The sequence below is a fragment of the Garra rufa genome, chromosome 25 (assembly GCF_049309525.1).
Source record: "Garra rufa chromosome 25, GarRuf1.0, whole genome shotgun sequence".
Taxonomy (NCBI): Eukaryota; Metazoa; Chordata; class Actinopteri; order Cypriniformes; family Cyprinidae; genus Garra; species Garra rufa.
Genome location: NC_133385.1, coordinates 13,882,351 through 13,897,450, shown reverse-complemented (window position 1 = coordinate 13,897,450; position 15,100 = coordinate 13,882,351). Strand labels below are relative to the sequence as shown.

The 15,100-nt window shown below is 36.3% G+C and overlaps 1 protein-coding gene across 2 annotated transcripts in view; it reads right to left on the bottom strand.

Annotated features, from left to right (window-relative positions):
- Positions 1-15,100, bottom strand: part of pkp4 (plakophilin 4) — a 62,466-nt gene that overhangs the window by 24,231 nt on the left and 23,135 nt on the right. Inside the window, exons 4-7 of one of the 2 annotated variants that reach the window (XM_073831412.1) lie at positions 11,195-11,229; positions 10,275-10,397; positions 6,527-6,723; positions 3,891-4,323 (exon numbers count right to left, since the gene is read on the bottom strand). In XM_073831412.1, the coding sequence (XP_073687513.1) occupies positions 3,891-4,323; positions 6,527-6,723; positions 10,275-10,397; positions 11,195-11,229 (788 nt within the window). The remainder of the gene's footprint in view (positions 1-3,890; positions 4,324-6,526; positions 6,724-10,274; positions 10,398-11,194; positions 11,230-15,100) is intronic. The other variant, XM_073831413.1, reaches the window with a different exon arrangement.

Below are 15,100 nucleotides of genomic sequence, written 5' to 3'. Positions count from 1 at the left end.
CTCTGGGAAACATGTAACTATTTTCTGTAGCCTCTGAAGGGCAGTGCTACATGAAAAAATATGATATTTAGGCAAAATATGAAAAATGTACACATCTCCATTCTGTTCAAAAGTTTTCACCCCCAGATCTTAATGCATCGTTTTTCTTTCTGGAGCATCAGTGACATTTAAACCTTCTCTAATAGTTGAATTTGCGTCCCTCAGTTGTCCTCAGTGCGAAAAGGTGAATCTCAAAACCATACAATCATTGTTGGAAAGGGTTAAAATACACAAAAATGCTGGAAAACCAAAGAATTTGTGGGACCTTAAGGATTTTTCTGAAGAAAATCAGGCAGTTTAACTGTTCAGGACAAACACGAGACTATCACTAAAAAAACAGCTGTGGATCATTCAATTTGGTAAAATAATTAACATTTACAGATTCTGAAAGGGGGATGTAAACTTTTGACCTCAACTGTATATTGACCAGTTTGAGTAATTTAGCAATATTTGGCCATTGTAAGATAATTGCATCAGCTGATACTCACTTGATCTACAGTGTTAGATTTGTTGGCAAAATAATCTCATTACGGGAAAGAATGAGTGTGAATGTTTGCGTTTGTACTTGAAGCAAGAAAAGGACAGTCTATTGTGAAATAATAGCTAGAAAGGTACTGCTTGCAAAAACAATTCAACCAGTGTAAAATCTGGTTCTTTTCAGTGACTCAAAAACATACAGTGTAGCAAAAACGAACTGGAGAGATTTCATTTGTAAACTGGACATAGACAAAAAACTTGAGAATCAGAATCCCAAAACCATGGTACAGTGTTCATATAAGGGTACAGAATGATTACCATAGTCAAATACTATGGTATTTCCATGATTCAGGCTGCTTAGTTATAAGATGGTATTGCCATGGTACTTCATGTTCAAAAGAATAAGCAAATATTCCTACTTGGCCTTTATACAATGACTAAATGTTGAGTCAGTGTAACATTAGCATAGAAAAGCCTCAACTGGGTTCTCAAAGAACTTTTTTCACATGTCAATCAGACACTAGCAATATAATAATGCAAAGTGTGAACCGAACAAAGCTGCACAGCTCGCTGGTTTGGAACAGCCATGCAGAATTCATTGAGTTTGTCTTTCATAAATTCCTAATCATTTCGTACATCTCCAAATTCAGCAATAGTTCTTTCTGAAGGGTCTGAAGTTAAAAGCATAGTTTTCAAAGGTTTTACATTATGCATGATCTACAGAGAAATGCTGCATAAATGGGGCAGTGGGGCAGATCTGAGAAAGTCTCCAACAGAGCCAGAATGTGAGATTATCATCCGAGTAATCCTACAAAACACTAGAGCACACAAGCATAAAGACATGCGCACACAGTCAATATCCATGCAGCTCTGGTTTCATGTGGATGTTTATTGCAGATGGAATTGAGACTGTAATATGATTTTGAAACAACATACTATACAGGCCCTGTGTTAATGCATCTCAGCACTTTCAATTCACAAACTCATATGCCCACACGGCATCTCGTAATCAGGGGGGTTATGATCATTCGGGTGGGAGCAATTACTAGGATCCTTTTTTGCACTTTTATGAGAACCAATTTGTCAGTCTCCCTGCGTTTATGTCCACAGATACGTGAAATTTTGTTCCTGTGGCTTTTGTAATTGAGATTTTAACAGACACTTTGTACACTGCCGCAGACTAAACTGTGAAATGCTTAATGAATTCCTCACGATTTTTTTCTAAGTTTTGAGAATTCACCTCATGAGAGGATTTTCAGGAGAGAAATACCTTCTGAAGCCAGGGAAGATTTTATAATCCGAAGCAAACACACACTGATAAATGACAGCATTACTAATCCTTGTATAATATAGTGCACATACAAGGCTAAGAAAGTTTCACACATACTCAAAAACTGTGTCCTTAAATCCGTAACTTTTCAACAATGGTGCAGAAATTGTGTTTGATAGAGTTCTGGCTGGGTCAGGATAAAAGAGAAAATCGTTTTATGGATTTAAACTTTGGAATAAAGTTTTATGAATCAGAAAGTCCAGTCAAGTTTGGGATTAGCAAGTTTTTATGCTTTTGGAAAAAAACTCTTATTCTCACTTCTTATGCATTTATTTGATTAAAAATACAGTACAAACAGTAATAGTGTGCAATGTCATTTTTACCCAAAAATAAAATGTCTGTCATTAAATGACACAGAAGTGAAGAAATTGTTCAATAATATCATTATTTTTGTTTTCTTTCCGCACAAAGTGTATTCTCACAGATTAAAAAAATTAAGGTTGAACCACTGATGTCACATGGACTATTCTAGCAATGTCCTTACTACCTTTCTGGGCCTTGAACATGGCAGTTTTGTTGCTGTCTTCAGGGTTTATACAAATACTCTAAAATGAAATTCCAGGACTTTTAAGGAATTTTCAAGCATTACTTTTTGGATTTTCAAGGACTTCAATCAGAGATCTCACTTATCGAACAATGTCTTCCATTTCAAATTCTAAAAAAAGAGAAATAGATCAATAAAAATATACTAATAAAAAATGGCAAAGTACTGTACATGCAAAGTATTACAAAGTATAGTACACTTTTACTGTATTAAAACTACTGTTCATTTTCTTAAGGGATTTGTATTTGTGTATACTTTCTTTTTTCTTTTCTTTTTTTTAGTTTTTATAACTGTACTGCATTAATAGTTTGATGTTTTCTACTGTTTAAGAAAAAAAAATTGTTCTGAAATCCTGATCTGAAACAAATGATTCGTGATCCATGCTGTGAAGTCTCTATCTGAATTTGATTTAGATCGGGACTTCAATTCGCGTATCGCAAATCATTCAATTTTAATTATTCCATTTTCAAAATGATTCAGGAACTCTTTCCGATCTAAATCAAATGATTCGTAAATATGCGCTCTGAAGTCCTGACCTAAATCAAATGATTTGCGATCCACGCTCTGAAGTCTTGATCTGAATTTGATTTAGAACGGGACTTCAATTCATGTATCGCAAATCATTCAATTTAAATTATTCAAATTTCCAAATTTTTCAGGAACTAGTTCCGATCTAAATCAAATGATTCGGAAATATGGCTCCAAAGCCCTGACCTGAATCAAATGATTTGCGATTCACGCTATGAAGTCACAATCTGAAGGGGATGTAAACTTTTGAACGGGGTCATTTTTATAAATTAAATTATTATTTTGGTAGAATAATTAACAAAAGGGGAATGTAAACTTTTGACCTCAACTGTATATTGACCAGTTTGATTAATTTAGCAAAATGATTCGGAAATATGGCTCCAAAGCCCTGACCTGAATCAAATGATTTGCAATCCACGCTCTGAAGTCACAATCTGAATTTGATTTAAATCGAACTTCAATTTGCATATTGCAAATCATTCGATTTGAATTATTAAATTTTCCAAATGATTCAGGAACCCATTCCGATCTAAATCAAATTATCCGTAAATACGTGCTCCGAAGTCCTGACCTGAATGAAAATGATTCGCAATCCACGCTCTGAAATCTTGATCTGAATTTGATTTAGATTGGGACTTCAATTTGCGTATGGCAAATCATTCTATTTGAATTTTTCAATTTGCTAAATGATTCATGAACCCGTTCCAAATCAAATGATTTGTGATACGCGATCCGATTGAATTGATTGGATTGAACTTTTGAAATCTGTTATAACATTATAAATGTCCTTGCCTTAACTTCTTATCAATAAAATGCATCTTTCCTGAATAAAAATATTAATTGATTTAACAAAGAATAAAATCTTACTGACCCCAAACCTTTAAAAAGTAGTGTACTTTGTATTGTACCTGTAAAATAAGACAGTGTGTGTGTGTCTGAGTGTGTGTGTGTGTGTGTGTGTGTGTAACCCACCTGTAAGGCTATCCGGTCTTGAAAGAACCATCCTCTCGAAGATGTCATAGGCCCGAGACCCAAAAGAAGAGTGAGTGCTGTCATATGCACGTGTATCGTGCTTCCCCAGGGTCCCGTACTGCTGAGGTTGAGCGGTCATACCGGCCCGCAGGAGCGTTGGTGACCCAGACTCTGACCCCGTCCCATTTCCATGCCTTCCCAAGTAGCTAGAGTGTCCTGGGTCGGGAGCATGGCTGGAGGCAGGAGGCAAGGTGGTGCCAGGAAATATACTAGGTAGAGGACGGGGCTCTGAGACTATAGGCGAGCCATAGGGGCTTCCGAGAGAAGTACGCAGAGGCTGGCGAGACGCAGGCGGGGACGGGGTGTAGAGTGGGGACGGGGCACGAGAGGGTACAGAACTGACACGCCTCATGACACGGCCACTGCTGCCCACCTGGAAAAAATACAATCAAACACAATGACTATCATACACACACACACTACACTGTGATAATACAGTTATAACTGAAATATTCTAAAGGGCTTTTATTTGTAAAACTATTGTAAGATGAATGAAAAATCAAGGTTGAGATCAGCTAAGGACAAAAAATTAAGAAAAACCCAAACCACCTCTCTATGGGCTCTATGAAAGAACATTTCCACATTTAGCCTCAAAATTAAGCACAAAATTAAAACTTGAAGAAAGGTCACAAAAGAAGACAAAGTCATTTTCATATGATCCACCTTCACACTACAGGTATTTAAAGCTTAAGGAACTCATTAGACGCTTTAATATAATAGCAAGGTTAACAAAATGCATAATACACAATAAAACACAATATACTATAAAAACACTAAATAAATTAAATATTTAATAATAAGAATAATAAATGACATTATAATAGTGTTTTTACAACGTGTCATCAGTCAGCCATATTGATGACACTGAACGTAAACAATGCCACTGAACTGAATGAAACTCATATTTTGCTGATTGTTGCTGCTGAAAACAATCAATTATTGCCATGTTTTGGCCTGTACTGATTTATTGTACCAGGATAAACATTTGGAGTACTATAGACTGTCAAAAGTTATAACAAATCAAAGAGAAGAGTGCAAAAACTGAAGAACAAAAGTGTTTGTGGTTGGCCAAACTGAAGCAGGATCTCCAGGGCAACAATCTTGACAACATTCGTGTTTGTTCTTATCATTTCCGGGCAGGTAGGTGAAATATTAGGCTAATGTCTTACTTAATATTAACTGATATATGATTTAGCAGCTTCAACACATTTTTTCCGTAGTTTAGACAGCATAAATCAGCAAAAAAACGTATGCAGTATGACATTAACAGTGCAATCCATGCTGTTGTTTGCATCCGAGTATCACCAATATGGCCGCACATCTGGGTAACTGACCAAATCGTGCTGTAAGTGCAAACCCTATGTAATAACACTAACATTAATGTGTCTCGATTTTTGCTTTCAAACATGAAACCTATAGAACTTTTATTTTGGTGGAAAACAGTATAAGTTCTATTTTTTTGACAGAAAAAAAAAAACGATTCTGATGGTTAATGGCACATGCTGGGTTTTCAACTGCATGTTATAAGCGACCGAAGCTCATAGCTCTTGCAGAGATGGAGTTTGTTCGCTCTAAAAAAAAAAAAAAAAAACACCGGATGCTCACGTGTAGACAAACACAGTGCTACGCTTCACTTGAAAATACGTAGCGCGTCAGACTGCATATTTCTGTTATTAAATAACAACCTGTGGGATTTGATAATCGCACTAGATGGAGAGGAACACCTTTTCATTTTCTAGCATACAGATTTACCAGCATTTACCGTTGGGCGAATGGTAATTTTGAACCCTGTCTAAGATGTAAATGATATCCCGCACACAGCCGATAGATGGCACCGCTAGCGCTTACAGAGCTGCCAGAAGAAGTCCATGCATGCAATGTATTTGAAAAAACAGTATTTTACAGTTTGTTTAGTGATTGTTCAAGTCCATTCCGACTTCTCAGGTCGGAAAAAACCTCCCTAATAAAACTGCACATATATGATTTACATCTAATGACATCTGGAAAAGCCTAATAACCTATGCAAAGTTAAATCAAGCCATTAATCTGTATGTATTTGTGTGTTTATACCATAGACTGTAAATAGGTGTCCGTGATGTCACCCGTAGGTTTCTGAAGAGCATTTTTGAAGCCTATAGTGGGCGGGATTCGGCCGTCGCCATCTTGGAATCACTTTACCGCGCGTCACTCCCGGATAATTGAAAATGGGCAAAAAGGCGGGACGAGGGTGGAGCTGGCTGCTGAAACCACACCTGCCTGGCGCGACAGTGGTGACAGCAGCAGCAATCCCCTGTCACTCAAGTGGCCACGCCCTTAATTATGATGAACTTTAAGGCTTAATATAACTTAAACAGATGAGTAAAAAAAAAATTAATCCCCCTCACAGTTGACATGAAGGGCAAAACTAGTTATATAGACCAAAACCACTTTTTGTACCAGGCTGTAAAACTACTTTTTTCTGCTGTAAAGTTGGACATTTTAACATTTTACATCTAACGGCCAGTCGATGAATTGCAGTTTAAGTCACTTCCGTGTTGGTTTCAATAGAGAGCTGGAGGTTGCCGCTTGGTTTATACCTGTGCTGAGGCCTGTCCTTCAGCCCTAGAACTCATGGCGAGGGTGGGGCTTCCACTGGGGGCGGAGCTTGTCGACTGGGACCTCCCTTCCGATCGTCTGGGCGTCACTGTGTTACTATAGTAACCACTCACCTCCTGATATCCACTATCGGAATACGAATTCATTTGAGTCGAGCTGCGTGAGTTTGGCGCAGACCCTGAGCAAAGGAAACAGTAAGAGAAAAGCACACCATAGAAAATACTGAGATAGGCAAAATATTTTCTGTTCAGAAATGGAGAAAAATTTCTATTTGATCTATGAATTGCTAGGTTAAATACAACCTAAGCTCTATCAATGTGGTCTGTTGTTAACTAATTAATGACGACCCGTCTTTAACATTGTAAAAATGAACGAGACAATGAACATAAATAGGTTTGATGCCACTTTAATTGCAATATCGGTAACGTTTTTTGGTGCAACTGATAGTTCATGTGCAGCTGTAAAGTTACTGTGTGAACAATCGTTTGTCCTGTGTTAATGTAAACAGATATGACAAAAAACGTGTTTGGTTAGCGTTAGCATCGCTGCAGTTTTGCTATTTTAAGTAGACAGCGCAATGTTTTTTTAGAAGCTGTACTGCCATCTGTCGACGTAATTCAGTACGATCGTCTCTGAGTTGTATGTAATTTACTTAAAAAGCCGTTTACAAAATAATTAATTCCTTTACCTGTCCAAAAACATCACATCCGTCATCAAATCTTTCCATCCTGTGTGCGCTTAAGCTACTTTAGCGATCGTTTTTGTCGTTGTCGGTCTTTCTGGCTTCAGTCCATTTCTGCTTCTTCGGTCGTGTTCCATTGTTTAACTTTCGCTTTTGAGTCACCAAACAACACTACGCTACCAGACAGAGCCGACAGCCAATGAGCGTGAGGATTTTCGGGTTACGTCATACCGTCATACCCACAACCTATGAAAGGGGTGACCCGCATCATGTATAATTAAAACACTTTTATACAAATTTATTATGAGTACAGCGACTGTACACCACTGAAATGTATTTTTGTTATGTTAACGTTTTAAAATAAGCACCAAGTTACATAATGTACATTTATAGATTTAATCAAACATTAATATTTTTACGAAAAAGAAGAACATTCTCTCTCAATGTATTTATTTGTACTTTGATACTGACTGTTTAGCTACATAATTAATTGAAAAGCTTTAAAAGTAATATTACCTAATTGAAAAACAACTAAAGGCTGCATGCTATTGTTTTATTTTGATTGGTTTATAATGATATGATAAATAACAGAGAATGCTCAATGACAGTTGTATTGGTATCATCTACTTACATCTTGGTACTGTAAAAAGTCTAATGTGTATAGTAATTATATTAAAAGTACAAGCCTATCTGTAGATCACATTTTAAGTATATTTTAAGTATAACTATGACACCTGGAGTAGTTCACTTCCTGAATGAAAATTTCCTAATAATTTATTCACCCCTGTGTCATCCAAGACGCTCATGTCTTTCTTTCTTCAGTTGCAAAGAAGTTAAGTTTGAGGAAAACATTCCAGGAATTTTCTCCATATAATGGACTTCAATGGGATCAACGGGTTGAAGGTCCAAATTGCAGTTTCAGTGCAGCTTCAAAGGGCTTTATACAATCACAGCCAAGGAATAATGGTCTTATCTAGCTAAACAATCCACCATTTTCTAAGAAAAAAATACAAATTTATATACTTTTTAAGCACAAATGCTTGTCTTGCACTAGCTCTGCGATGCACATACGGATCTTTGCATTGCGGTATAATATTGGAAAAATCATGCACGGTTAGTTCTTCATGTACTTCGGTTCAAAAAGGTAGGTTAGGCCGAAAAACTTCATTTCATTTTCTCCTCCAACCTCAAAATCGTCCGACATTGTTGTTTTGTAAACACTGGGTTGGTATTTATGCCTAGGTCACGAGTGTGATTACGTAATGCATGAAGCATTTGTGGCTAAAAAGTAAATAAATTTGTATTTTTCTTAGAAAATGGCTTAACCTTTTCGCTAGATACCCTTATTCCTCGGCTGGGATCGTCTTGGACCTTCGACCCGTTGGCCACCATTAAAGTCCAATATATGGAGAAAAATCCTGGAATGTTTTTCTTTAAAACCTTAATTTCTTTGCGATTGAAGAAAGACATCTTGGAAGACATGGGGGTGAGTAAATTATCAAGAAATTTTCATTCTCACAGTGAACTAATCCTTTAACATCAGAAGTGTTAAGTGTTCTAGCCAAAAGCAGCAGTACCATAGTGCAAAAATGCAATGGTATTGGATGTAATTCATTTTTTATGTATTGTTTTCCCCCCAAAAAGTTCCATTCCTTCAAGCAGCTAAAAAATAACCTTGTTTTTGCTTACTATACTGTATGCACTGTAATAAAAAGAAATAACTACTCTACTGAACTGTTTGCATGAAGCAAACTTCATTTGCAAGACTTACATCTGCAAAACATAACCAGACTTTCATCCACCTATAAAAGGGGCCTGCTTCAAAAGGATTGCAAAATGTAATTAGCTTATGAAATGGAAGTGTATCCCAGGTAGGCTTCCAGCGTAGGTGTATAAAGACTTTTTACTTTTCAAGGAAGCATTAAATTTGTCTAGAAAATAAAAGTAAAGTCAATTATAATGTTACAAAAGATTTTCATTTCAAATAAATGTTCATTTGCACTGAATTCATTTAAGAATTTGAAAAAAAAGTGTCACTTTTTTGGTGTGATAACAAGAAACAAATCAGCATATTACAAAGATTTATGAAGAGTCATGTGACACTGAAAACTGGAGTAATGGCTTTTTCATCACAAAAAACAACATTTTAAAACCTGTTGTAATATCTCAAAAAGTTATTTTACAGTTATTTATAAAATAAAGACACTGTTTTCTAGTGATGGGGACGAGACCGCCTATGCCGAGTCCGAGTCAAGACCGAGTCTTTGAAGGGTCGAGACCGAGTCGAGACAGAGTCCGTAGGTTTTCAAATACAGTCGAGTCCGAGTCAAGACCGAGTCTTTGAGGAAGCAACTCGGAGTCGAGACCGCATCGAGACCGATCAAAAAAAAAAGAGCAGATTTTCATGATTTACTTATATTTCTCAGCACCGTGTTTTTTCTTCAAACTTTCCGATATTACTGTTTTGTGGTTCAAATATCCAAATTTTATAATCGCCGATTGCGCACTCATCTTTGCTAGTTCCCTTCAACCCGCTCCAGAAGAAGCTGCTGCACCAGTGTGTGACGTTTGGACAAACATTGTATCAATATCTTTCAAAGCCTTTGCTGTGCAGCATAGCACCATGGGATATATTTCATTTATTATTAGGCCTATTATTATTATTATTATTATACGAAAGTTTGTAATAGTTAATATTTTAGAATATATACCATGAAATGTTCACATTTAAAAACATGGGGAAAACGGTCTCGTTGTCTCGGTCTAAAATTACGAGTCCACCTCCTTCCAATGAAGGTCGAGACCGAGTCAAGACCGAGTATTTTTGCTTTCAAGTCCGAGACGAGACCGAGTAAGCAAAAAACGGTCTCTCGAGACCGGTCTCGAGTACTACAACACTACTGTTTTCTACTCAACAGTAGGCCACAGATGCTGCCCATAGATCTTTGGTTGTATTCAACTTGGAATATTGCATAAAGGCATCAGTATGAGTATAAATTGTTCACAAAGAAGTGATAGAAGGCAATATGGAGTGTGTATGAACAGACCCTCACTTTCACGCAGGGAGATCTGTTCCAGTTCGGGAGAGTAAAGTAACCCCTGACCTCTGACCCCAAATGTGGGCGATGAGCAACCATCCGACGGCTTAGACACACCTGCACCTGAGGATTCTGATGACCAAAGGGTTACGCACTGTGAGCAGGTTAAAGTATTTGAGAAAATGAACAAGATACAGTGACCTTCATCCCTTGACATACTTAGATGGAGCATTAACCTAAAATATGCCATCATTTACCCAAAAATAAAAGTCAGTGTTTAAAATGCTTTCCAGAAATAAAGTATCTGGTCTATTGGATTTCCATAATTTAATGACATTGTCACAGTAAGACAATAGGAATTAGAACTGAAGAAAAGGGTAGAAAATAGCTTGGAGAAAGCTTTGGAAAGAGAAAAAGAGATTCCAAATGTGGTTCAGTGGAATAATTCATGGGATATTGTTCATTTAGTTGGGTGACCAGATCATAAGACTGTTTTCTTTTTTTAGAGCAGTATGAAAAGAAAAGACCTAGAACCTACAACACAGTGTTTGTTGTGACTAAAAGAGCTCCTGGCACAGTTCTTGTGATTTCAGTGTCCTATTAAAAAACCCAATATTACAATATTATACCATGCAATGACATAGCCAACATTGTGCAGCTTTGGGATATTGGAGTAAATCCATAATGCACTGAGAAAAGATAGTTCAGGCAAAAGTTTAGCTCAAATTTCCTCTTACTGCTTCAGAGAGCCTTGAGTACAAAAATCAGCCAGCTCAACCATCTAAGAGCCATCGTTCCCAGCTAGACTGTGATCTGTGCTGTATGTATGTGACTGCAGTGCTGTCTAAAATGTCATTGTTCTGCCTACTCCTATTTACAACAGGTGACAAGAAAAAATAGCAAGCAGAAAGAGAACTAGACAAAAATACCTGCAGATCTCCACAGAAGGGACTTCTCAGAGGAGCTGGAAAAAATGAAGACATAAGAAAAAATAAGAGGAGAACCATGTCATACACGGTACACAGTGCATCTGAGGTGTTATATGAAACGAGTGCCTTTTTCAGTTTGCTAAGTTGATTTTTTTAAGCAGACCAATATTGTGTTTAAGTGGTAATATATTATGCCAATTAATTAATTTTAATATACGTATAATTATGCCTTCAGAAAAGTAACACAGCTGACAGTTTTACAATTTAATTTGCTCTAATTAAACAGTCTTGATCTCAAGGTTATGAAGCTAGAAAATGTTTATTAGAGACCATTTTATACTTTTCAATTATCACTTGCTTACTATAAAAATCATGATAACAGGGCGGACTTTTTATGATCACTGATAAACCTAATGAAACATAAAATAAATTGATATAACACTATAAACTTTCAAAGGTGTTTTCAGTAATTCTTTAGCTAGTGATTCTCCCATCCTCTTTTATTGGAAAAGCACTATAGTAAGTGTGGTTCATTGACTTACTTTCAGTCTTTGCATCACCAAACAATACTAGTGTATCCACACAAGCGAAAGCCAATGAGCCTGAAGATTCTCTTAGACATTTGCTTAAACACCACAAATCATGTCATTTTAAAGGATTAGTTCATTTACAGGACAAAAATTTACAGATAATTTACTCACCCCTTTGTCATCCAAGATGTTCATGTCTTTCTTTCTTCAGTTGTAAAGAAATTATGTTTTTTGAGGAAAACATTTCAGGACATTTTTTCCATATAGTGGACTTAAGCGGTGAACGCGAGTTTAAACTTCCAAAATGCAGTTTAATTGCAGTTCCAAAATGCTCTAAATAATCCCAGGCGAGGAATAAGGGTCTTATCTTGTGAAACGATCAGCCATTTTCTTAAATAAATTATTATATACACTTTTTAACCTCAAATGCTCGTCTTGTCTAGCCCTGCGATGCACATGCGTACTCTGAACGCTCCGGTTCAAGGGGTTATGAGGTTAGGGTATGTCGAAAAACTCCCATCTCATTTTCTCCTCCAACTTCAAAATCATCCTAGATCGCTGCAGAAGTACTGACCAAGTATTTACAAGGTGAACGTGCAAAGAAGATCAAACACCTTTTACAAAAAAAGGTAAAACAGCGATGTATGACGATTTTGAAGTTGGAGGAGAAAATGAGATGGGAGTTTTTCAACATACCCTAACTGTCTTGAACTGGAGCACCCACAGCATTTGTGGTTAAAAAGAATAAATATTAATTTATTTAAGAAAATGACCGATCATTTCACTAGATAAGACCCTTATTTCTCGGCTGGGACTGTTTATATCCCTTTCAAGCTGCATTTAAACTGCATTTTGGAAGTTCAAACTCGTGGGCACTGTTGAAGTCTATTATATGGAGAAAATTCCTGAAATGTTTTTTTCAAAAAACATAATTTCTTTACGAATGAAGAAAGAAAGATATGAACATCTTGGATGACAAATGGGTGAGTAAATTATCTGTAAATTTTGGTTCTGGAAGTGAAGTGATCCTTTAACACAGAGAAATATACTGAGGTGGGTGACGAACCAAGGGGTCATGAACTGAGAAATGAAAATTCCCTATATCTTTGGACATATAATAGGTCATTGTACTATAAAAACGTCCTGTAAGTTTCAAAACTCAAAACTTTCTTGTTAGTCTAAAAACAGCTTATATTGAAGCCATTCTGCCAAATCGACAGGTTTTGGAATATGCCACTTTATGACGTAATAGTGTTGCTTAACACCACCTCCACAGGAAAAGATCAATGCCTGCTTCTAAATCAATGCCTGCACATGTAGTGGGTAAATAACGAGAGAGGCAAACGCAGGTCTACTCAGAAACCAAACAATAAAGATGGCTCCTAAGACAACAAGACACTGTACAGTGCCAATTTGTGGAAAAAACAGTCTTTGCATTGCCTTCCTTCAGATGCCAACATTAGGAAAGAGTGGATGAACTTTATTTTTTAATGAAGTTCCAGTCCACGTCAGTAAGAACTTGGTCCTTTGTTCACTTCATTTCATTGTGGATTAGTTTAGAAACAAGGCACAATTCCGACAGTAACCACACAAGTGTGAGTGTAAGAAATTGCTTTGTCTGTTATTACACATTGTTTCATATGTACTGAATATTTATGTTTTTAACCTAAATCACAGCTGTGTCCATCTACGAAGAATGTAGGCTGTCAAACATACACAACTGTTAGTCAATCATAGCAGTGGGTGTTTACCTCAGAGTCTACAATGTGCTACACCTATTCAAACAGAAAGCTCTGATGAGTGGGTTCAAAACACAACAGAAAAAGCATATTACTTCTAAATTATGATGTTTTTTGATGTGAAAATCTTGATATTATAAATGTACCTCAGAGAACAGTACAAAATGATGAAAAGGGCAGTTCATGACCCGTTTAAAACACTTTGTAAAGAAAATAATTATGAGTACAGTCCTCATCTCGCATGAGTGTACACCAGGCCAAAAAATGATTTATTTCTTACTGTGTAAAACTTTTTAAACTGTTTCTGTGGATGTCAAAAAAGTTGAAGAAGCTGAAGTTGAAAAAGTTGAGGAAGCAGTAGTTGAGGAAAAAGATGAAGAAGCAGAAAAAATCGAAGAAGCAGAATTAGAAGTCGAAGAAACAAAAGTCATAAAAAGTCAAAGAAAAAGTTGAAAAGCAGAAGTCGAAGAAAAAGTTGAAGAAGTGGAACTCGAAGAAAGAATCGAAGCAGAAGTTGAGAAAGAAGTCAAAGTCAAAAAAAAAGTAGAAGCAGAAGTCGAAAAAAATTCAAAGAAGCAGAAATCAGAAGAAGCTGAAGAAAAAGTCGAAGAAGCAGAATTAGGAAGAATTCAAAGAAGCCAAAGTCAAAGAAGTTAAGGATCAGAATTCAAAGAAAAAGTCAAAGAAGCAGAAGTCGAAGAAGTAGGAATCAGAAGTCGAAAAAGTGTAACTCAAAGAAAAGGTTGAATAATCAATAATCCACAAAAAACTTTGTCTAGTGGAAAATCCCATCCCCTGTTGTGCTTTGACATCAAAATCCACCAGTATTTTAGAACTGTTTTGGACTTGTCAACAGTGTTTGATCTGTGCAGATTTCTCTCCTGATTCAGGCAAAATGACTTTCACTGAAGAAAGCAATATTATGGATTGAGGACTCAAAACAAAAGCAATGGTTTGAAGTTTTAGAAACGTCTTAAAAGAACATCTTAATAATAGATTTGCTTTTCAGTTCTCGAATTGATAGACTAAAGTCATGTGGATTACATTTTTAGCTGTTTAGCTCTTGTTCTGATGGCACCCATTCAATGCAGAGTATCCATTTGTGAGCAAGTGACGTAATGCTAAATTTCTCCAAATCTGTTCAGACGAAGAAACATGGGAGGATCAGTTAGATGTTAACAGAGATTAACTTAAGGAAAAAATAATGCTACAAGATTTGTAATAATGAAGACCTTGTCTACATCTTGGATGGCCTGAGGGTGAGAATATTTTAAGTACATTTTTTGGGGGGTAAACTAGTCCTTTTCCTTGAAACCACAAATGGTCAGTATACAGTTAAACCAAAAATTATTCAGACACCAGTTATTTTTTTACTAGTGGGTGCAGGACACTATACTTCATGTATGTAATGTAAGTAAGGATAGCAAATAAAGTAAACTGTGATTTATTACACTGATCAAAATTATTGGGACAAAACTGATTTGACACTTTGACCTTACCATGTTTTGTTACATATCTTTCTATCAAAGTTATCTGACATTATCAAGATGAATTTGTTCTGACTCTTAAGATTGTGTCATATTTTATTAGCATTTTCTAAGCTATAGCAAATAAACTGATAATGTGAAAAATTTTGA